At 50.8% G+C, this 24,280-nt stretch overlaps 1 protein-coding gene across 1 annotated transcript in view; it reads left to right on the top strand.

The window, feature by feature from the left end:
* LOC144733642 (histone-lysine N-methyltransferase PRDM7-like) overlaps window positions 1-19,129 on the top strand; it is a gene marked incomplete at its 3' end in the record, with an annotated part of 31,759 nt that extends 12,630 nt beyond the window's left edge. Inside the window, exons 3-8 of the mRNA XM_078615669.1 lie at window positions 4,802-4,878; window positions 6,202-6,394; window positions 9,591-9,722; window positions 10,414-10,679; window positions 11,449-11,516; window positions 18,867-19,129. Coding sequence (XP_078471795.1) covers window positions 4,802-4,878; window positions 6,202-6,394; window positions 9,591-9,722; window positions 10,414-10,679; window positions 11,449-11,516; window positions 18,867-19,129 — 999 coding nt within the window. The remainder of the gene's footprint in view (window positions 1-4,801; window positions 4,879-6,201; window positions 6,395-9,590; window positions 9,723-10,413; window positions 10,680-11,448; window positions 11,517-18,866) is intronic.
* Between the last annotated feature and the right edge of the window lie 5,151 nt (window positions 19,130-24,280).

Genomic DNA, 24,280 nt, shown 5'->3' with positions numbered 1-24,280 from the left:
AAAGACCCCTGTAGACTCACACAGAGACCCCCGTAGACTCACACAGAGACCCCCTGGATCTCACAGAGACCCTCTGTAGACTCACACAGAGACCCCCTGTAGACTCACACAGAGACCCCCTGTAGACTCAAACAGAGACCCCCTGTAGACTCACACAGAGACCCCCTGTAGACTCACACAGAGACCCCCTGTAGACTCACACAGAGAACCCCTCTAGACTCACACAGAGACTCTGTAGACTCACACAGAGACCTGTAGACTCACAGAGACCCCCTGTAGACTCAGACAGAGACCCCCTGTAGACTCACGCAGAGACCCCCTGTAGACTCACACAGAGACCCCCTGTAGAATTACACAGAGACCCCCTGTAGACTCACACAGAGACCCCCTGTAGACTCACACAGAGACCCCCTGTAGACTCACACAGAGACCCCCTGTAGACTCACACAGAGATCCCCTGTAGACTCGCTTGATGAAGCTGGTTGTAATAACCAGTGGAACATCACAGTACCATTCTCGAATAGTGAATTTTGTGGGTTTACTGTCCAACACACAACCGGTTAGTTTTGAACTAGTAACTAATTGGCACGTTTTGTTTACCTGACAAACCTTACGGATTGGCTGCGTCGGGTGGTGACGGGTTTAACGACACATTCATATTTACGCGATATAATCTTAATTTGGGAGCTTTCGTGACTGCAGGAATTATTCTTTGGTTCTTTTCGGTTAAGTCACGTCTAAAAATAAAATAATAAATCAAAATGAAACAACACATTACGACGTTTCGATTGCAACACAAGCAATCATCATCAGGCATAAAAGAAATAGCAACAAAAATCTAACTAGAAAACTATAGACCGACATACAAGCAGACAGCCGATTTGTGTCCTCTCTCTGTGTGCCGTTGTGATGTCTGTCTGCTTGTATGTCTGTCTATAGTTTTCTAGTTAGATATTTGTTGCTCACACTTAAAATTCTAACTTAGCAAATTTTGAAACACGCTATTTCTTTTATGCCTGATGATGATTGCTTGTGTTGCAATCGAAACGTCGTAATGTGTTGTTTTATTTTGATTTATTATTTTATTTTTAGACGTGACTTAACCGAAAAGAACCAAAGAATTACGCGATATAACCCAAAAAATTAATAATATTGGTCGCGAAATCCTACATGTTAAACTGGTTAGCAGTCTGCGCTATGAACCTGGTGACCCGGGTTCGATTCCTGCTCACGGTCAACACCAGTGACGATTATCTAAACTGGTCCTGGGCCTCCCCTAGGTCGACTCACCTTCAAATTAGTACCTGGTACAGTGTGTAAACATCGGCACTGGGGAGACAAAGGCGGTCGGGCGTGGTGCTGGCCACCGACCCCCTCGTGTACCGTTCTGGCTCACTAACAGGACTTGCCCCTACAGTCTGCTAAGGCTATACGGGGGATATTTTTCTTTGCATATGTTCATGCGTGTCCGCGTGTTCACACGTGTGTGCGTGTGTTCACGGGTATCCATGTGTTCACACACATGGACACGTGCGTGCGTGTGTTCGCGGGTGTTCACGTGTGTGCGTGTGTTCTTCTTATGAACAAAAGAATGAAGGGGGCTTGGGAGCGTGGCGATGAGGTGTGGGAAGCTGTAAGGCCCAGGCTACTTTGGGCTCGCCTTCCCATCAACCGGAGGCGAGGAGTGGTGGTCGTGGTTACTTATGCCCCCACCGAAGACGAACATCCGTGGAGGGATGCATGCAAAGCCAATGATTCAGATGCCTTCTATGACCTCCTGTCACAGGTACTGGCTAAAGTGGCCACTCGGGATAGAGTCATCTTGTTGGGTGACTTCAATGCCCGAGTTGGTCATGGAGTGATTGGAGGGCATGGGCCAGATCAGCTCAATAACAACGGTAGGAGGCTGCTAGATTTTTGTGCAGCCCATGGGCTTGTAATTACCAACACGCTCTTCCGACATCGGCGCATCCACACAACATCATGGATGCATGCCGGGTCCAAGCAAGAACATCTGCTGGACTACATAGTGATGGACCAGCGGATGCGAACCCATGTCTTTGACACCAGGACCTACTGTACCGTGGAGCTGATCTGCCCTCTGACCATCGACTAGTCATCTGTAAGATGCGCCTGCCATTCTTCCACTCTGGTGGTGGGTGTACACCCAGGACCCCATTCCAACCTAAAGTGGCCTGGTTTTAGTTAGCTGATGAAAGTTGCAAGTGAGAATTTCATCATCGCTTGCGGCTGGGGTTGGCATCATCCCCCAGTCTTCCTGATGTCGAGGGTAAATGGGCGAGGTTTAGGACTGTGACTCATGCAGCTGCAATGGCTGCTTTGGGTACGCGTTCCAGAACTCCTCAGAGACCCTGGCTGACAGAGGAGGTGTTCAGGATAGTTAAGAAAAAGTGACAGGCCCACTCTCATCGGCTCCAGCATCCCACGTCAGACAATGAGGAGGCTTACCGCAACCTTCGCTCGGAGGGTTGAAGAGCCGTAAGGCGCTGCAAGGATGGGTGGTGGTCACGGGTTGCTGAGGAGATGGAGTCTGCCTCAGTGGCCCGCGATCACAAATCACTATTTAACTCCATCAAAAAAGTAACCTCCAGCGCCACACCGATTACCATCATTAGGGGAAAAACGGTGATCCAATCTCCGACCCCCAGGAACAGGTTTGCAGATTTGCTGAGCATTTCTGTGAGGTCCTGGGGGAGGGGAAATCCCTCAGCCAGGAAAACATCATGGCACAAAGTGGGGATGACCCTGCTGAGGCTGTGGTGCCTCAAATATTGGAAGAAGTCACCCTCTGTGAGTGGCTGGCTGAAATGCCATCTGTTGAGGAAGTACTGAAGGCGATCCGGAGTCTGAGACCAGGAAAGGCACCGGGCAGAGATGATCTTCCAAGCGAAATGATGAGGGAGGGTGGCGTTTGTGCACAGACTGCCCTATATGACATCATAACAACAGTCTGGACCACTGGACGGGTACCGCAGAATTGGAAAGATGCCCTGGTGGTCCCCCTCTTTAAGAAGGGGGACCGCACAGACTGTAACAACTACAAGGGCATCTCACTCCTCAGTGTGCCGGGAAAGGTGCTGGCAAGGATTATTCAACATCGCCTTGCTAGGCACGCTGAGGAGAGGCTTGCGGATCCCCAATGCGGTTTCAGGAAAGGGCGGTCCTGCACAGATGCCATATTTTCTGTCCGTCTGCTACAGCAGAGGTGTAGGGAATTCCAACAAGACCTACATATCTCTGCTTTATTGACCTGGTCAAGGCCTATGACACCATCAGTAGGCCTGGGCTCTGGGTTGTTCTTCGTGCTTTCGGAGTCCCTGACCCTCTGCTCACGATCATTAAGGACCTTAATGATGGTGAGCGGGCCCGGGTAAAACTACGTAGCCGGGAGTCGGAGCCATTCCCTGTACACCTTGGGGTGTGACAGGGATGTCCTCTGGCTCCCACATTATTTAACATCAATTTTGACCACGTAGTTCATGAAGCCTTCAATAGCTGTGCCGAGGGAATTTCCATTTGGAAGATATAATGGGAGGCTGATCGATGCCTGGGTGCGATCAAGGGATGGCTCCCTATCGGTCAACCACGTTATGTATGCCGATGATGTAGTAATAGCTGCTCATTCAGAGGAGGAGTTGGAAACGCTGCTGCTGAGACTGGAGAATGCCACTAGGAGGTGGGGCCTTACCATCAGCCCCACCAAAAAACTAAGCACCTGCCTGGGTATTTTGTACCATTGGACACTCCACCCACACAACTCCCAATCAGTGATGGGGCAGTTGTGGAGAGAGTGGAGAGTTTCCCATACCTGGTCAGTGTGCTTATGACCGGCTCCAGTTTAACAGCAGAGGTCTCACTCCGAATCAGTCAAGCGGCAATATATTTTCATCGGTTGCGTAACGCTGTGTGGAAGCTACCTGGTCTGTCACTCCGCACGAAGCTTCAGGTTTTCTCGGCCACAGTCATTCCCTTCCTTCTCTACGCTTGCGAAACGTGGACCCCCCTAATGGAGCATCTTCGCTGGTTAGAAACATTTAGGCTGGCCTGCCTACGATCCATCCTGGGTTTTACCAGGCTGGATTGTGTGAGGAGCTCACAAATCCTTGAAAGATCTGGGCAAAGTCCCATCGGTGAGCTCCTCCGGCAGGCAAGGCTGCATTGGCTGGGTCATGTAGCCCGCATGCCCAGCCACTGCATGTCTAAACAGCTTTTGTTCGGCCGGATCGAGGGGGCTAAACGGGCGTGACACGGGCTAGAGAAGAGATGGAGTGATGTGGTACAGGAGGACATGGAGCTGAGTGGACTTGCCGATGACTGGTACCAGCGGTGTCAAGATCGGGCTCTGTGGAGGAGGCTCGTGAAGGACGCCCTCCAACAACAACGGAGGGCGGAGGAGCGACGCTCACAACAACGAGCGGAGCGCCGGGTGGCAAAAGCACAGCAAGTTGGCACAGTAGGGGGCACAGGTGGTGCATCAGCCAGTCATCTCGGTCATCTTAGTCAATCGACCCGTGGCACCTGGGTCTGCCCCGTGACCTCCTGCCAGCGGGCGTTCTACACTTCACGTGGCCTCAAGGTGCACATGGCCTGGCACAAACGTCGTGGTGACGTCACCGCCAATTAGTGGCGAATGGCGGTTGTTGTTGTTGCGTGTGTTCACGTGCGTGCGCGTGTTCACGTGTGTGTGTTCACGTGTGTTCACGTGTTTGTGCGTGTGTTCACGTGCGCAAGTGTGTTCACGTGTGTGTGTGTGTTCACGTGTGTGCGTGTGTTCACGCAGGAGGAGGCAAGGGGGCTGCTTCACGCTGGGCCACTGTGGGAGAGTGGCACGCGAGGGCAGCTCCCAGCAAGCGCAAGGTCTCTGTGCACAGCGCACGGCACTCCTCTCGTTACAGCTGCTGCTGCTGCTGCTGTTGTTGTCTTTAGTTTGTTGTCCTTCCCCCTCACCTCCCATTAACGAGGATGGCTATGTACGGTGCCAAATAAATTCAACGTACATACATACTACTAGACACTGCTTTACCAGGGACGTGCGGTCAGGGGAGGCAGGCGAGGCAGAGTCTCGCCTGTCATATACTCCAATGAAAATAGCTGTTACGAAAAGTAAAAAGAAATGTTCCACTGATCCGTGTTATAAATGTAATTTCTGTATAATTCCAATCATTACAGAGAAATAGCAACAGGCACGCGCTTATCGCTGCCTCACGTACAGACGAGACGTACGCCATGATACACTACTGTACACTACACTATTCATGACTAAATACTACATGACACACTACACCATGATACACTACTATACACTACACTATACACTAATATACACTACACTACTATACACTAAACACCTAACGTACACACACACAACACGTACACACGAGACGTTCGCCACTCCTCTCTAGGATCCGAGGTGATAGAACAGAACCTGAGAAGGGCGTAGACAAGCGTAGACACCGTGACCACGGTGACAATGACCACTGGGTTTGCAACGCGCGCAGACTCCACGAGACGGGCAGACGTCGATGTCCCATCGCAGACTCGGAGGTTACGGAGCTCAGAGTCACGGTTCACTGAGCTACGGAGTCGCTCTTTCTTTTACAAGTGGTACCCGGCTATCACAACTCATAGCTCAACGAAGCGGCTAATATCATCATCACGTGGATATTTCTAGCGGGAGTCAAATACTCTAAAACGAGCGATCCTGATTCTCAATGTGACGGGAAAAACCGGAGGACCCAGAGAAAAATCCACGCAGCGACCACCACATCAGGGTCAGGATCGAACACATGACCTCCTGCGTACCAGGCGAGGTAGTTAACATCTCCTAGCTACCATGCCCCCTCTGCATGGCACTCTGGTACAACGTCTGGGCTTATTATTATAATTAGTTTATTCATTAGTTTAGTTGTGAAGAGGCTTGGCCTGCCACACCCACCGAGGTTCAGCATGACGGCATGGTTCTGCTTGATGTATGGAATCAGATTTACAGAATCAGAATATCAGAATTAGAATATGTATTGTACTGGAGGAATCCGATGAGGTGTCAGGGTCGAGATCGAACCCGCGACCTCCTGCGTACCAGGCGAGGGAGTTAACATCTCCTAGCCACCGCTGGTCACCGCACCAACTCCGCCCCCCACACCCCCTCCGCCCCCTCACCCCACCGCCCCCTCCGCTCAGACTAAAGCGGAAGCCCTGGAGTACGTGTGGAGCATCTTGAAGGGCGTGGAGGAGGAGCAGCAGGAGGAAGAGGAGTTCAGGGGATTTGAGCTGAGGGAGGTGCACAAGGCCAGGATGGCGATGTTCAGGCTGGAGCGCAGAGCCACCGCCTGCAAGGAGGCCCTGAGGGTGGCGCTCCAGAGGATACGTGGAGGTACGTAGCCTGCAGCGGTGATTTCTATTCACACCGCAACTCCACGCTCCCCTCTATTGTCACCAGAACTCCACACTCCCCTCTATTCTCACCGGAACTCCACACTCCCCTCTATTCTCACTGGAACGTCACACTCCCTGCTATTCCCACCAGAACTCCACACTCCCCTCTATTCTCACCAGAACTCCACACTCCCCTCTATTCTCACCGGAACTCCACACTCCCCTCTATTCTCACCGGAACTCCACGCTCCCCTCTATTCCCACCGGAACGTCACACTCCCTGTTATTCCCACCAGAACGCCACACTCCCCTCTATTCTCACCGGAAATCCACACTCCCCTCTATTCCCACCGCAATTCCACGCTCCCCTTTATTCCCACCGGAATCCGCAATCTTCTGTTGCTGCTGATGAAAGTCGCCACTGCTGTTGATACTACTGCTACTGTCAGTGCTGCTGCTGGTACTGATGCAGCCTATAAACTTAATGTTTCTAGATTTGAAGTTTTCGTGACTGCAAGGATCCATACTCTTTGGTTTTTTCTGTAAAGTCACGTAGGTAAAAAATATAATAAATTTAAAATGAAAACAACTAAATTAAATCACGACATTTCGGGCGCAACACAAGAGTCTAGTCTTCAGGTGGGGACAACGCAGCGAAAGCACAACCGCTTAAGTGTGTCTAAGAGATGGCTGTGACGAGGAATTATATAGTTGTGGGGGGAGGGGGCATGGTGAGTGCGGGGGCGGGGTGTGGGCTGGGAAGTAACGCATGGAGTTCAAACTGAAGCTTTGTGATGCAGGGGGCGGAAGTAGATAAGAAAGCTAAGTTAAGCCGATTAAAGACATCCTTTGTTATGCTGCAGGAGGGTAAATTAGAGTTGTGCAAGCTAAACTTGCACGCTCGAAACAACGTGTGGCACATTTTTCAAGTGATGGGAGTAAGCCGGGATTGGAGTAAAATTTCATAGTGATGGTAGTGTGTAAAGCTGGGAGTAAAAGACTGGGAATATGGATATGTATAGTGAATATACAGCAGTGTGGTATACAGTAGGGTGGGCAGAATAATACATAGTGTAATATTACAATGTATAGTCTAAGGTATATGGTGGTGTATAGTAATGCAGTATATAATCTAATGTTGGGTTTGTTTATGGCAGTATATAGTACGGGGTAGACCCGTGTGATGTAAGAGAAAAAAGTTTAGCTGGAGGCATATTATATTTTTTGCGACATAGAATTGTAATGTATGACTTACTGTTAGTAGCTCAGCTTATTGGAGAGTATATTTAGTATATTGATGATACTGATGTAGTTTATATTTTAGTTCTTTACGTGGTGGTTTAGCTGCTGCAGCTCCTTACAATTAAAATTCCTTCCCTCTATTACTGCTAACCCTACTCCCTCCTTTTGATGCTGCTAATCCTGCATACTGCATAATGCACGGGCATAATATGACTTTGAACCCCCCCCCAACCTCCTACGCATTCCACAAGTAGTGACTAATCCCATATCTGCAATTTCCATAAATATGCTAAATTCCTCTTGATATGCAAATTCCTTTGTCAAGGCGCCCTTCCCCCTCCAACCCAGCTTAAATATACGCTGCCAAGCCTGGTGGTGCCCATTCAGACTCTGTCTTTCCGACAGACCTGTTCTTCACCTGAGGACGGCTGCTTGCGTTGTGGCCGAAACGTCGTGATAATTATTTGATTATGTTTTATTTTTGTTATTTTATTATTTCCCTTCTACGTGACTTTACCAAAAGAACCAAGAAGATAAACTAACTGCCTTGCAGAAAAACTGCACGGCAGCTAAAGTTTAACTTGGTTAATTACATCCTTCCAATGATTGTTCAGTTTGAATCCATCCTCTCGGTTGAAGTTATGTCTATGTTTGTGTATCTGGATGGCTTCATAGACAAATCTTTGGCAGTATCCAGGAGGCTTGCAGAGTACTTTGGTATCGGAGAACACAAAATCATGAGAACCCGCAGTGTTATAACCATGGTCAGCTACGGCGAAGAATTCGTCCTGCCATGTTTCAAATCTGACTTGTGCTCGCGAATGCAGTCAGAAACATGTCGTTTCGTTTCCCCGATATAATAATCACCACAGGTGCAACTCAGTGTGTAGACACCAGGGTACCTTAAGTCAGTAATAACATCCTTTACGGATGGGATCAGATCACGGATTTTGTGTACTGTACTGAATTGGACCTGGATCTTGTGTTTGTTTAGAATTTTGTAAATCTTTTTGGTAACGCCTGCTATGTATGGTAACTTAATGATTTTGTCTTCTTGGTTCTTATTATGTTTTATTTTTATTATTTTATTACTTCCCTTCTACGTGACTTTACCGAAAGAACCAAGAAGATGAATCCCTGCAGTCACGAAAGCTTTAAATCGAAATTTAATGATTTTCATCGGAGTCTCAGGGGGTTGTTTCTCCATGGTAGGAGAAACAGCTTGGCGGATAGCACGGTCCGAGTATCTGTTCATCTTGAGGGCCAGATGTACATGTTCTAATTCACTGGCCAGGTGGTGTTGGTCAGAGATGCAGTGGGCCCTATGGTATAGTGTTTTGATGAGGAAATTATTTTGTGCTGTATGGTGGAGGGAATCAGGCTTCAGGTAGGAATCTGTGTGGGTGGCCTTCCTGTAAACAGAATGTCCCAAAGAGCCATTGGGCCTCCTCTCAAACAGAACATCCAGGAATGGTAGCTTGCCATCCTTCTCCACTTCCATGGTGAATTTGATGGATGAGTGTATGGAGTTGATGTGGTCTAGAAATTGGTTCAATGCTGGGAGGCCATGTGGCCAAATGACAGGGAAGGACGCAGGGTGCATGTCTGGATGGCGTCTGTTTCAAATTTCTCCTTGAAAACATTGGCTATCACTGGTGACAAGGGGGAACCCATAGGGGTACCCTCATTTTGTTTGTAGAAGGTAGCATTCCAGGTGAAGTACGTGTTGGTGAGGCAGTGCCTAACCAGCGCAGGGACATCAGGGTTCAGTCCATGTTGGACTAAGTCTTCTCCTGATTATGTCCTCGTCAGCTTTGATGTGATCTCTCTATTCACCAAGGTTCCAGTGCCTGACACCATAACAATAATTTAAGACTTAGTCCATGGGATGGAACCCACGACCTCCCGTATACCAGCAGAGGTAGTCAACATCTCGCCGTGTTTGCCTGCAGGCTCCTCCGTGCCGCCGGCCTCCGCCCAGGCTGTGGCGGTGTCGCGCAGCGCTCGCTCTCGCTACGGCCTGCGCCCGCGCGAGAGGCAAGTCTACACAGAGGTGGAGGAGCCCCAGGACGACGACTTCTTCTGTGAGACCCCCTGCTCCCTCTACCTCTCTCTCACTTTCTCACTCTCTCTCACACTGTCACTTTCTCACACTCTCTCTCACACTGTCACTTTCTCACACTCTCTCTCACACTGTCACTTTCTCACACTCTCTCTCACACTGTCACTTTCTCACTCTCTCTCACACTGTCACTTTCTCACACTGTCACTCTCTCACACTGTCACTTTCTCACACTCTCTCTCACACTGTCACTTTCTCACTCTCTCTCTCTCACACTGTCACTTTCTCACACTCTCTCTCACACTGTCACTTTCTCACTCTCTCTCTCACACTGTCACTTTCTCACTCTCTCTCTCACACTGTCACTTTCTCACACTCTCTCCTATCTCTCTCTATTGCTCCCGCGCTCTCAATCAATATATTCCACCTGCTCCCTCTCACTCTCTCCCCCTTTCCCTCCCTCTCACATGCTCCCTTTCTCGTACACTCACTTACCTTTCTCTCCATTCCTCCCTCACTCAGGGATGCAGGGAGGGTGACAGGGTTTACATCTCCGATGAGCGAGCTAAAGAAGTTCACCATACAGAGAGGGAGGGAGGGAGGCATCTGTCTGGAGCGCTCCTCACCCTCTCACTCTCTCACAGTGCCACTGCTGCTGCTGCTGTTGCTACTGCGGTTCACCCTCCTCCCGCTGCTGCTGCTGTGGCTCTCAGTCTGCGAGCTGTGCAGGGATTTCTACCTGGCGGAGTGCTCCGTGCACGGCCCGCCAGAGTTCATCGCGGACGCGGCCGTGGCCCCGGGAGTGGCCAACAGGGCCCGGCTCAGCCTGCCCCAGGGCCTCACCGTCGGCGCCTCCTCCATCGCCGGCGCCGGCCTCGGGGTGTGGAGCAACAGGAAGAAGCTGCCCAAGGGGGTGATGTTTGGGCCCTACCAGGGAGAGGTGTCTGAGGAGAACCCCGTGAGCGAGTACTGCTGGCTGGTGAGCTGCTGCTGCTGCCACTGCCACTGCTGCAGCCTCCTCCTATTCCTACATCATCATCATCGTGTGTGTGGAGAGGAGGCTCGTGAAGGAGATGCAGAGAAACCCATAGCTTCACACAGTCACCCACAGACTCACACATAGACCCAGAGACTGGCACAGAGAGACCCAGAGACTTTGCACAGAGACCCAGAGACTCGCATAGAGACCCAGAGACTGGTACAGAGACCCACAGACTCACAGAGAGACCCAAAATCTTACGAAATATGAGTTCAACTTGTAACCCACAGTAGCCGCTCGCTCGCAAGGACAGAACAACTTCGATGCATGAGGAGGAACCACAGACAAGTGGTTACGCCTCACGCACTCCTTGCACACAAATAAACCACGATACCTCGCCGCTGATCTCGTCAAGAAGCACAAACCATCATCACACAAACTCTGTTCATGCTCACAACAGCAGCGGTGTTTGGCTACCCATCGTGCAAAGACGGTGGTCACCGCATGGCGCGGCACTTACAGATGCACTTCTGCGGCCGTCTGGAAGGCTCTTCCTTCCGATGTTAGGAAGCCACTGGGAGCTATGCACTTTTAAATCTTGTAGATTGAAAATACATTTCTTTAGAACTGCCTTTAGTGTTTAGTTTGTTGTCCTTCCCCCGCACCTCTGATTAGCACGGTTGGCTACGTACGGTACGAAAGAAGTTCAACTTACAATCCAACTCACATTAATTATCCGTGGATCTGCTCGTGTGCGTGTGTGTTTCAGATTTACAAAAACAAAAAGGATCGTGAATATGTTGATGCTCAGGATGAATCTAAATCAAACTGGATGAGGTGATTCTTGTCTTAAGGACCACTACACAGAGATCAGAACCACTACACACAGAGACCAGAACCACTACACACAGAGACCAGAACCGCTACCCACAGAGACCAGAACCACTACACACAGAGACCAGAACCACAACACACAGAGACCAGAACCACAACACACAGAGACCAGAACCACTACACAGAGACCAGAACCACAACACACAGAGACCAGAACCACTACACACAGAGACCAGAACCACTACACACAGACCAGAACCACCACACACAGAGACCAGAACCACAACACACAGAGACAAGAACCACTACACACAGAGACCAGAACCACTACACACAGAGACCAGAACCGCTACCCACAGAGACCAGAACCACTACACACAGAGACCAGAACCGCTACCCACAGAGACCAGAACCACTACACACAGAGACCAGAACCACAACACACAGAGACCAGAACCACTACACAGAGACCAGAACCACAACACACAGAGACCAGAACCACTACACACAGAGACCAGAACCACTACACACAGACCAGAACCACTACACACAGAGACCAGAACCACAACACACAGAGACCAGAACCACTACACACAGAGACCAGAACCACCACACACAGAGACCAGAACCACTACAGAGACCAGAACCACTACACACAGAGACCAGAACCACTACACACAGAGACAAGAACCACCACACACAGAGACCAGAACCACTACACACAGAGACCAAAACCACTACACACAGAGACCAGAACCACTACACACAGAGACAAGAACCACCACACACAGAGACCAGAACTACTACGCACAGAGACCAGAACCACTACAGAGACCAGAACCACTACACACAGAGACCAGAACCACCACACACAGAGACCAGAACCACTACACACAGAGACCAGAACCACCACACACAGAGACCAGAACCACCACACACAGAGACCAGAACCACAACAGAGACCAGAACCACTACACACTGAGACCAGAACCACTACACACAGAGACCAGAATCACTACACACAGAGACCAGAACCACTACAAACAGAGGCCAGAACCACTACACACAGAGACAAGAACCACCACACACAGAGACAAGAACCACCACACACAGAGACCAGAACCACCACACACAGAGATTAGAACCACTACACACAGAGACCAGAACCACTACACACAGAGACCAGAACCACTCCACACAGAGACCAGAACCACTCCACACAGAGACCAGAACCACCACACACAGAGACCAGAACCACCACACACAGAGACCAGAACCACCACACACAGAGACCAGAACCACCACACACAGAGACCAGAACCACTACACACAGAGACCAGAACCACTACACACAGAGACCAGAACCACTACACACAGAGACCTGAACCACCACACACAGAGACCAGAACCACCACACACAGAGACCAGAACCACTACAGAGACCAGAACCACTACACACAGAGACCAGAACCACTACACACAGAGACAAGAACCACTACACACAGAGGCCAGAACCACTACACACAGAGACCAGAACCACTACAAACAGAGACCAGAACCACTACACACAGAGGCCAGAACCACTACACACAGAGACCAGAACCACTACACACAGAGACCAGAACCACTACACACAGAGACCAGAACCACCACACACAGAGACCAGAACCACTACAGAGACCAGAACCACAACACACAGAGACCAGAACCACTACACACAGAGATAGAACCACTACACACAGAGACAAGAACCACCACACACAGAGACCAGAACCACTACACACATAGACCAGAACCACTACACACAGAGACCAGAACCACTACACACAGAGACAAGAACCACCACACACAGAGACCAGAACCACTACGCACAGAGACCAGAACCACTACAGAGACTAGAACCACTACACACAGAGACCAGAACCACTACACACAGAGACCAGAACCATCACACACAGAGACCAGAACCACTACACACAGAGACCAGAACCACCACACACAGAGACCAGAACCACCACACACAGAGACCAGAACCACTACACACTGAGACCAGAACCACTACACACAGAGACCAGAACCACTACACACAGAGACAAGAACCACCACACACAGAGACCAGAACCACTACACACAGAGACCAGAACCACTACACACAGAGGCCAGAACCACTACACACAGAGACCAGAACCACTACAAACAGAGGCCAGAACCACTACACACAGAGACAAGAACCACCACACACAGAGACAAGAACCACCACACACAGAGACCAGAACCACCACACACAGAGATTAGAACCACTACACACAGAGACCAGAACAACTACACACAGAGACCAGAACCACCACACACAGAGACCAGAACCACCACACACAGAGACCAGAACCACTACACACAGAGACCAGAACCACTACACACAGAGACCAGAAGCACTACACACAGAGACCAGAACCACCACACACAGAGACAAGAACCACCACACACAGAGACCAGAACCACTACACACAGAGACCAGAACCACCACACACAGAGACAAGAACCACCACACACAGAGACCAGAACCACCACACACAGAGACCAGAACCACCACACACAGAGACCAGAAACACCACACACAGAGACCAGAACCACTACACACAGAGACAAGAACCACCACACACAGAGACAAGAACCACTACACACAGAGACCAGAACCACTACACACAGAGACCAGAACCACTACACACAGAGACAAGAACCACCACACACAGAGACCAGAACCACTACACACAGAGACCAGAACCACTACAGAGGCCAGAACCACTACACACAGAGACCAGAACCACTACAAACAGAGGCCAGAACCACTACACACAGAGACAAGAACCACCACACACAGAGACAAGAACCACCACACACAGAGACCAGAACCACCACACACAGAGATTAGAACCACTACACACAGAGACCAGAACCACTACACACAGAGACCAGAACCACTCCACACAGAGACCAGAACCACTACACACAGAGACCAGAACCACCACACACAGAGACCAGAACCACCACACACAGAGACCAGAACCACCACACACAGAGACCAGAACCACTACACACAGAGACCAGAACCACTACACACAGAGACCAGAACCACCACACACAGAGACAAGAACCACCACACACAGAGACCAGAACCACTACACACAGAGACCAGAACCACTACACACAGAGACAAGAACCACCACACACAGAGACCAGAACCACTACACACAGAGACCAGAACCACTACACACAGAGGCCAGAACCACTACACACAGAGACCAGAACCACAACAAACAGAGGCCAGAACCACTACACACAGAGACAAAAACCACCACACACAGAGACAAGAACCACCACACACAGAGACCAGAACCACCACACACAGAGATTAGAACCACTACACACAGAGACCAGAACCACTACACACAGAGACCAGAACCACCACACACAGAGACCAGAACCACCACACACAAAGACCAGAACCACCACACACAGAGACCAGAACCACTACACACAGAGACCAGAACCACTACACACAGAGACCAGAACCACCACACACAGAGACAAGAACCACCACACACAGAGACCAGAACCACTACACACAGAGACCAGAACCACCACTCACAGAGACAAGAACCACCACACACAGAGACCAGAACCACCACACACAGAGACCAGAACCACCACACACAGAGACCAGAAACACCACACACAGAGACCAGAACCACTACACACAGAGACCAGAACCACTACACACAGAGACCAGAACCACCACACACAGAGACCAGAAACACCACACACAGAGACCAGAACCACTACACACAGAGACCAGAACCATTACACACAGAGACCAGAAACACCACACACAGAGACCAGAACCACTACACACAGAGACCAGAACCACTACACACAGAGACCAGAACCACCACACACAGAGACCAGAACCACTACAGAGACCAGAACCACAACACACAGAGACCAGAACCACTACACACAGAGATAGAACCACTACACACAGAGACAAGAACCACCACACACAGAGACCAGAACCACTACACACATAGACCAGAACCACTACACACAGAGACCAGAACCACTACACACAGAGACAAGAACCACCACACACAGAGACCAGAACCACTACGCACAGAGACCAGAACCACTACAGAGACTAGAACCACTACACACAGAGACCAGAACCACTACACACAGAGACCAGAACCATCACACACAGAGACCAGAACCACTACACACAGAGACCAGAACCACCACACACAGAGACCAGAACCACCACACACAGAGACCAGAACCACTACACACTGAGACCAGAACCACTACACACAGAGACCAGAACCACTACACACAGAGACAAGAACCACCACACACAGAGACCAGAACCACTACACACAGAGACCAGAACCACTACACACAGAGGCCAGAACCACTACACACAGAGACCAGAACCACTACAAACAGAGGCCAGAACCACTACACACAGAGACAAGAACCACCACACACAGAGACAAGAACCACCACACACAGAGACCAGAACCACCACACACAGAGATTAGAACCACTACACACAGAGACCAGAACAACTACACACAGAGACCAGAACCACCACACACAGAGACCAGAACCACCACACACAGAGACCAGAACCACTACACACAGAGACCAGAACCACTACACACAGAGACCAGAAGCACTACACACAGAGACCAGAACCACCACACACAGAGACAAGAACCACCACACACAGAGACCAGAACCACTACACACAGAGACCAGAACCACCACACACAGAGACAAGAACCACCACACACAGAGACCAGAACCACCACACACAGAGACCAGAACCACCACACACAGAGACCAGAAACACCACACACAGAGACCAGAACCACTACACACAGAGACAAGAACCACCACACACAGAGACCAGAACCACTACACACAGAGACCAGAACCACTACACACAGAGACCAGAACCACTACACACAGAGACAAGAACCACCACACACAGAGACCAGAACCACTACACACAGAGACCAGAACCACTACAGAGGCCAGAACCACTACACACAGAGACCAGAACCACTACAAACAGAGGCCAGAACCACTACACACAGAGACAAGAACCACCACACACAGAGACAAGAACCACCACACACAGAGACCAGAACCACCACACACAGAGATTAGAACCACTACACACAGAGACCAGAACCACTACACACAGAGACCAGAACCACTCCACACAGAGACCAGAACCACTACACACAGAGACCAGAACCACCACACACAGAGACCAGAACCACCACACACAGAGACCAGAACCACCACACACAGAGACCAGAACCACTACACACAGAGACCAGAACCACTACACACAGAGACCAGAACCACCACACACAGAGACAAGAACCACCACACACAGAGACCAGAACCACTACACACAGAGACCAGAACCACTACACACAGAGACAAGAACCACCACACACAGAGACCAGAACCACTACACACAGAGACCAGAACCACTACACACAGAGGCCAGAACCACTACACACAGAGACCAGAACCACAACAAACAGAGGCCAGAACCACTACACACAGAGACAAAAACCACCACACACAGAGACAAGAACCACCACACACAGAGACCAGAACCACCACACACAGAGATTAGAACCACAACACACAGAGACCAGAACCACTACACACAGAGACCAGAACCACCACACACAGAGACCAGAACCACCACACACAAAGACCAGAACCACCACACACAGAGACCAGAACCACTACACACAGAGACCAGAACCACTACACACAGAGACCAGAACCACCACACACAGAGACAAAAACCACCACACACAGAGACCAGAACCACTACACACAGAGACCAGAACCACCACTCACAGAGACAAGAACCACCACACACAGAGACCAGAACCACCACACACAGAGACCAGAACCACCACACACAGAGACCAGAAACACCACACACAGAGACCAGAACCACTACACACAGAGACCAGAACCACTACACACAGAGACCAGAACCACCACACACAGAGACCAGAAACACCACACACAGAGACCAGAACCACTACACACAGAGACCAGAACCATTACACACAGAGACCAGAAACACCACACACAGAGACCAGAAACACCACACACAGAGACCAGAACCACCACACACAGAGACCAGAACCACTACAGAGACCAGAACCACTACACACAAAGACCAGAACCACTACACACAGTGACCAGAACCACTACACACAGAGACCAGAAACACCACACACAGAGACCAGAACCACCACACACAGAGACCAGAACCACTACACACAGAGACCAGAACCACTACACACAGTTACCAGAACCACTACACACAGAGACCAGAACCACCACACACAGAGACCAGAACCACTACACACAGAGACCAGATCCACCACACACAGAGACCAGAACCACTACACACAGTGACCAGAACCACTACACACAGAGACCAGAACCACTACACACAGAGACCAGAACCACTACACACAGTGACCAGAACCACCACACACAGAGACCAGAACCACCACACACAGAGACCAGAACCACTACACACAGAGACCAGAACCACTACGCACAGAGACCAGAACCACCACACACAGAGACCAGAACCACTACACACAGAGACCAGAACCACCACACACAGAGACCAGAACCACTACACACAGAGACCAGAACCACCACACACAGAGACCAGAACCACTACACACAGAGACCAGATCCACCACACACAGAGACCAGAACCACTACACACAGTGACCAGAACCACTACACACAGAGACCAGAACCACTACACACAGAGACCAGAACCACTACACACAGTGACCAGAACCACCACACACAGAGACCAGAACCACCACACACAGAGACCAGAACCACTACACACAGAGACCAGAACCACTACGCACAGAGACCAGAACCACCACACACAGAGACCAGAACCACTACACACAGAGACCAGAACCACCACACACAGAGACCAGAACCACTGCACACAGAGACCAGAACCACCACACACAGAGACCAGAACCACTACACACAGAGACCAGAACCACCACACACAGAGACCAGAACCACTACACACAGAGAACAGAACCACTACACACAAAAACCAACCCTGGGCCTCCCCTTGGTCGACTCGGCATCAAATGAGCACCCGGTACGGAGCGTGGTTCCAGCCACACCACCCCCACGTAGCGCCCAGTGCCGGCCCATAATAGGCGCTCGCTAACGGCGCCCACCCCGCCCCCGCGTCTGCCCGCTCAGGTTCGTCAACTGCGCGAGGAATGAGCAGGAGCAGAACCTGGTGGCCTTCCAGCACCGGGGGCAGATTTACTACCGCACGTTCCGTGCCGTGGGGCCCGGCTCTGAGCTGCTGGTCTGGTACGGCGAGGAGTTCGCCCAGGAGCTGGGCATAGCCTGCGAGGCCTGGCCCTCGCGACGCCGCAGCAGCAGCAGCAACGAGATGGCTCCCAGGGCCACCGCCAGAGACCTGCAGCCCGTGCAGCCTCCACCAAGCGAGCAACACTGTGAGCACCGCTCACCAGAGACTCGACACTGCTCACCAGACTATAGCCACCATTCACCAGAGATGATAGCCACCACTCACCAGAGATGATAGCCACCACTCACCAGAGATGATAGCCTCCACTCACCAGAGATGATAGCCACCATTCACCAGAGATGATAGCCACCACTCACCAGAGATGATAGCCTCCACTCACCAGGGATGATAGCCTCCACTCACCAGAGATGATAGCCACCATTCACCAGAGATGATAGCCACCACTCACCAGAGATGATAGCCACCACTCGCCAGAGATGATAGCCACCACTCGCCAGAGATGATAGCCACCACTCACAAGAGATGATAGCCACCACTCACCAGAGATGATAGCCACCACTCACCAGAGATGATAGCCTCCACTCACCAGAGATGATAGCCACCACTCACCAGAGATGATAGCCACCACTCACCAGAGATGATAGCCACCACTCGCCAGAGATGATAGCCACCACTCGCCAGAGATGATAGCCACCACTCACCAGAGATGATAGCCACCACTCACCAGAGATGATAGCCACCACTCACCAGAGATGATAGCCTCCACTCACCAGAGATGATAGCCACCACTCACCAGAGATTATAGCCACCACTCACCAGAGATGATAGCCACCACTCACCAGAGATGATAGCCACCACTCACCAGAGATGATAGCCACCACTCACCAGAGATGATAGCCACCACTCACCAGAGATGATAGCCTCCACTCACCAGAGATGATAGCCACCACTCACCAGAGATGATAGCCACCACTCACCAGAGATGATAGCCACCACTCGCCAGAGATGATAGCCACCACTCACCAGGGATGATAGCCACCACTCACCAGAGATGATAGCCACCACTCACCAGAGATGATAGCCACCACTCACCAGAGATTATAGCCACCACTCACCAGAGATGATAGCCACCACTCACCAGAGATGATAGCCACCACTCGCCAGAGATGATAGCCACCACTCACCAGAGATGATAGCCACCACTCACCAGAGATGATAGCCACCGCTCACCAGAGATGATAGCCACCGCTCACCAGAGATGATAGCCACCACTCACCAGAGATGATAGCCACCACTCACCAGAGATGATAGCCTCCACTCACCAGAGATGATAGCCACCACTCACCAGAGATGATAGCTACCACTCACCAGAGATGATAGCCACCACTCACCAGAGATGATAGCCACCACTCACCAGAGATAATAGCCACCACTCACCAGAGATTATAGCCACCACTCACCAGAGATGATAGCCACCACTCACCAGAGATGATAGCCACCACTCACCAGAGAGTATAGCCACCACTCACCAGAGATGATAGCCTCCACTCACCAGAGATGATAGCCACCACTCACCAGAGATGATAGCCACCACTCACCAGAGTTGATAGCCACCACTCACCAGAGATGATAGGCTCCACTCACCAGAGATGAAAGCCACCACTCAACAGATATGATAGCCACCACTCACCAGAGATGATAGCCACCACTCACCAGAGATGATAGGCACCACTCAACAGAGATGATAGCCACCACTCCCCATAGATGATAGCATCCACTCACCAGAGATGATAGCCACCACTCACCAGAGAGTATAGCCACCACTCACCAGAGATGATAGCCACCTCTCACCAGAGATGATAGCCACCACTCACCAGAGATGACAGCCACCACTCACCAGAGATGATAGCCACCTCTCACCAGAGATGATTGCTACCGCTCACCAGAGATGACAGCCACCACTCACCAGAGATGATAGCCACCACTTACCAGAGATGATAGCCACCACTCACCAGAGATGATAGCCATCACTCACCAGAGATGATAGCCACCACTCACCAGAGATGATAACCACCACTCACCAGAGATGATAGCCACCACTCACCAGAGATGATAGGCACCACTCAACAGAGATGATAGCCACCACTCCCCATAGATGATAGCATCCACTCACCAGAGATGATAGCCACCACTCACCAGAGATGGTAGCCACCACTCACCAGAGATGATAGCCTCCACTCAACAAAGATGATAGCCACTGCTCACCAAAGATAATAGCCACCACTCCCCATAGATGATAGCATCCACTCACCAGAGATGATAGCCTCCACTCACCAGAGTTGATAGCCACCAATTACCAGAGATGATAGCCACCACTCACCAGAGATGGTAGCCACCACTCACCACAGATGATAGCCACCACTCAACAGAGATGATAGCCACCACTCACCAGAAATGATAGCCACCACTCACCAGAGATGATAGCCACCACTCACCAGAGATGATAGCCACCACTCACCAGAAATGATAGCCACCACTCACCAGAGATGATAGCCACCACTCACCAGAGATGATAGCCACCACTCACCAGAGATGGTAGCCACCACTCACCAGAGATGATAACCACCACTCACCAGAGATGATAGCCACCACTCGCCAGAGATGATAGCCACCACTCGCCAGAGATGATAGCCACCACTCACAAGAGATGATAGCCACCACTCACCAGAGATGATAGCCACCACTCACCAGAGATGATAGCCTCCACTCACCAGAGATGATAGCCACCACTCACCAGAGATGATAGCCACCACTCACCAGAGATGATAGCCACCACTCGCCAGAGATGATAGCCACCACTCGCCAGAGATGATAGCCACCACTCACCAGAGATGATAGCCACCACTCACCAGAGATGATAGCCACCACTCACCAGAGATGATAGCCTCCACTCACCAGAGATGATAGCCACCACTCACCAGAGATTATAGCCACCACTCACCAGAGATTATAGCCACCACTCACCAGAGATGATAGCCACCACTCACCAGAGATGATAGCCACCACTCACCAGAGATGATAGCCACCACTCACCAGAGATGATAGCCACCACTCACCAGAGATGATAGCCTCCACTCACCAGAGATGATAGCCACCACTCACCAGAGATGATAGCCACCACTCACCAGAGATGATAGCCACCACTCGCCAGAGATGATTGCCACCACTCACCAGGGATGATAGCCACCACTCACCAGAGATGATAGCCACCACTCACCAGAGATGATAGCCTCCACTCACCAGAGATGATAGCCACCACTCACCAGAGATTATAGCCACCACTCACCAGAGATGATAGCCACCACTCACCAGAGATGATAGCCACCACTCGCCAGAGATGATAGCCACCACTCACCAGAGATGATAGCCACCACTCACCAGAGATGATAGCCACCGCTCACCAGAGATGATAGCCACTGCTCACCAGATATGATAGCCACCACTCACCAGAGATGATAGCCACCACTCACCAGAGATGATAGCTACCACTCACCAGAGATGATAGCCACCACTCACCAGAGATGATAGCCACCACTCACCAGAGATAATAGCCACCACTCACCAGAGATTATAGCCACCACTCACCAGAGATGATAGCCACCACTCACCAGAGATGATAGCCACCACTCACCAGAGAGTATAGCCACCACTCACCAGAGATGATAGCCTCCACTCACCAGAGATGATAGCCACCACTCACCAGAGATGATAGCCACCACTCACCAGAGTTGATAGCCACCACTCACCAGAGATGATAGGCTCCACTCACCAGAGATGATAGCCACCACTCAACAGATATGATAGCCACCACTCACCAGAGATGATAGCCACCACTCACCAGAGATGATAGGCACCACTCAACAGAGATGATAGCCACCACTCCCCATAGATGATAGCATCCACTCACCAGAGATGATAGCCACCACTCACCAGAGATGGTAGCCACCACTCACCAGAGATGATAGCCTCCACTCAACAAAGATGATAGCCACTGCTCACCAAAGATAATAGCCACCACTCCCCATAGATGATAGCATCCACTCACCAGAGATGATAGCCTCCACTCACCAGAGTTGATAGCCACCAATTACCAGAGATGATAGCCACCACTCACCAGAGATGGTAGCCACCACTCACCACAGATGATAGCCACCACTCAACAGAGATGATAGCCACCACTCACCAGAAATGATAGCCACCACTCACCAGAGATGATAGCCACCACTCACCAGAGATGATAGCCACCACTCACCAGAAATGATAGCCACCACTCACCAGAGATGATAGCCACCACTCACCAGAGATGATAGCCACCACTCACCAGAGATGATAGCCACCACTCACCAGAGATAATAGCCACCACTCACCAGAGATTATAGCCACCACTCACCAGAGATGATAGCCACCACTCACCAGAGATGATAGCCACCACTCACCAGAGAGTATAGCCACCACTCACCAGAGATGATAGCCTCCACTCACCAGAGATGATAGCCACCACTCACCAGAGATGATAGCCACCACTCACCAGAGTTGATAGCCACCACTCACCAGAGATGATAGGCTCCACTCACCAGAGATGATAGCCACCACTCAACAGATATGATAGCCACCACTCACCAGAGATGATAGCCACCACTCACCAGAGATGATAGGCACCACTCAACAGAGATGATAGCCACCACTCCCCATAGATGATAGCATCCACTCGCCAGAGATGATAGCCACCACTCACCAGAGATGGTAGCCACCACTCACCAGAGATGATAGCCTCCACTCAACAAAGATGATAGCCACTGCTCACCAAAGATAATAGCCACCACTCCCCATAGATGATAGCATCCACTCACCAGAGATGATAGCCTCCACTCACCAGAGTTGATATCCACCAATTACCAGAGATGATAGCCACCACTCACCAGAGATGGTAGCCACCACTCACCACAGATGATAGCCACCACTCAACAGAGATGATAGCCACCACTCACCAGAAATGATAGCCACCACTCACCAGAGATGATAGCCACCACTCACCAGAGATGATAGCCACCACTCACCAGAAATGATAGCCACCACTCACCAGAGATGATAGCCACCACTCACCAGAGATGATAGCCACTACTCACCAGAGATGATAGCCACCACTCACCAGAGATGATAGCCACCACTCACCAGAGATGATAGCCACCACTCACCAGAGATGATATCCACTGCTTACTAGAGATGATAGCCACTGCTCACCAGAGATGATAGCTGCCACTCACCAGAGATGGTA

Source organism: Lampetra planeri, chromosome 48 (assembly GCF_965212315.1).
Source record: "Lampetra planeri chromosome 48, kcLamPlan1.2.h2, whole genome shotgun sequence".
Taxonomy (NCBI): Eukaryota; Metazoa; Chordata; class Hyperoartia; order Petromyzontiformes; family Petromyzontidae; genus Lampetra; species Lampetra planeri.
This window is presented reverse-complemented; position numbering and strand designations above follow the sequence as displayed.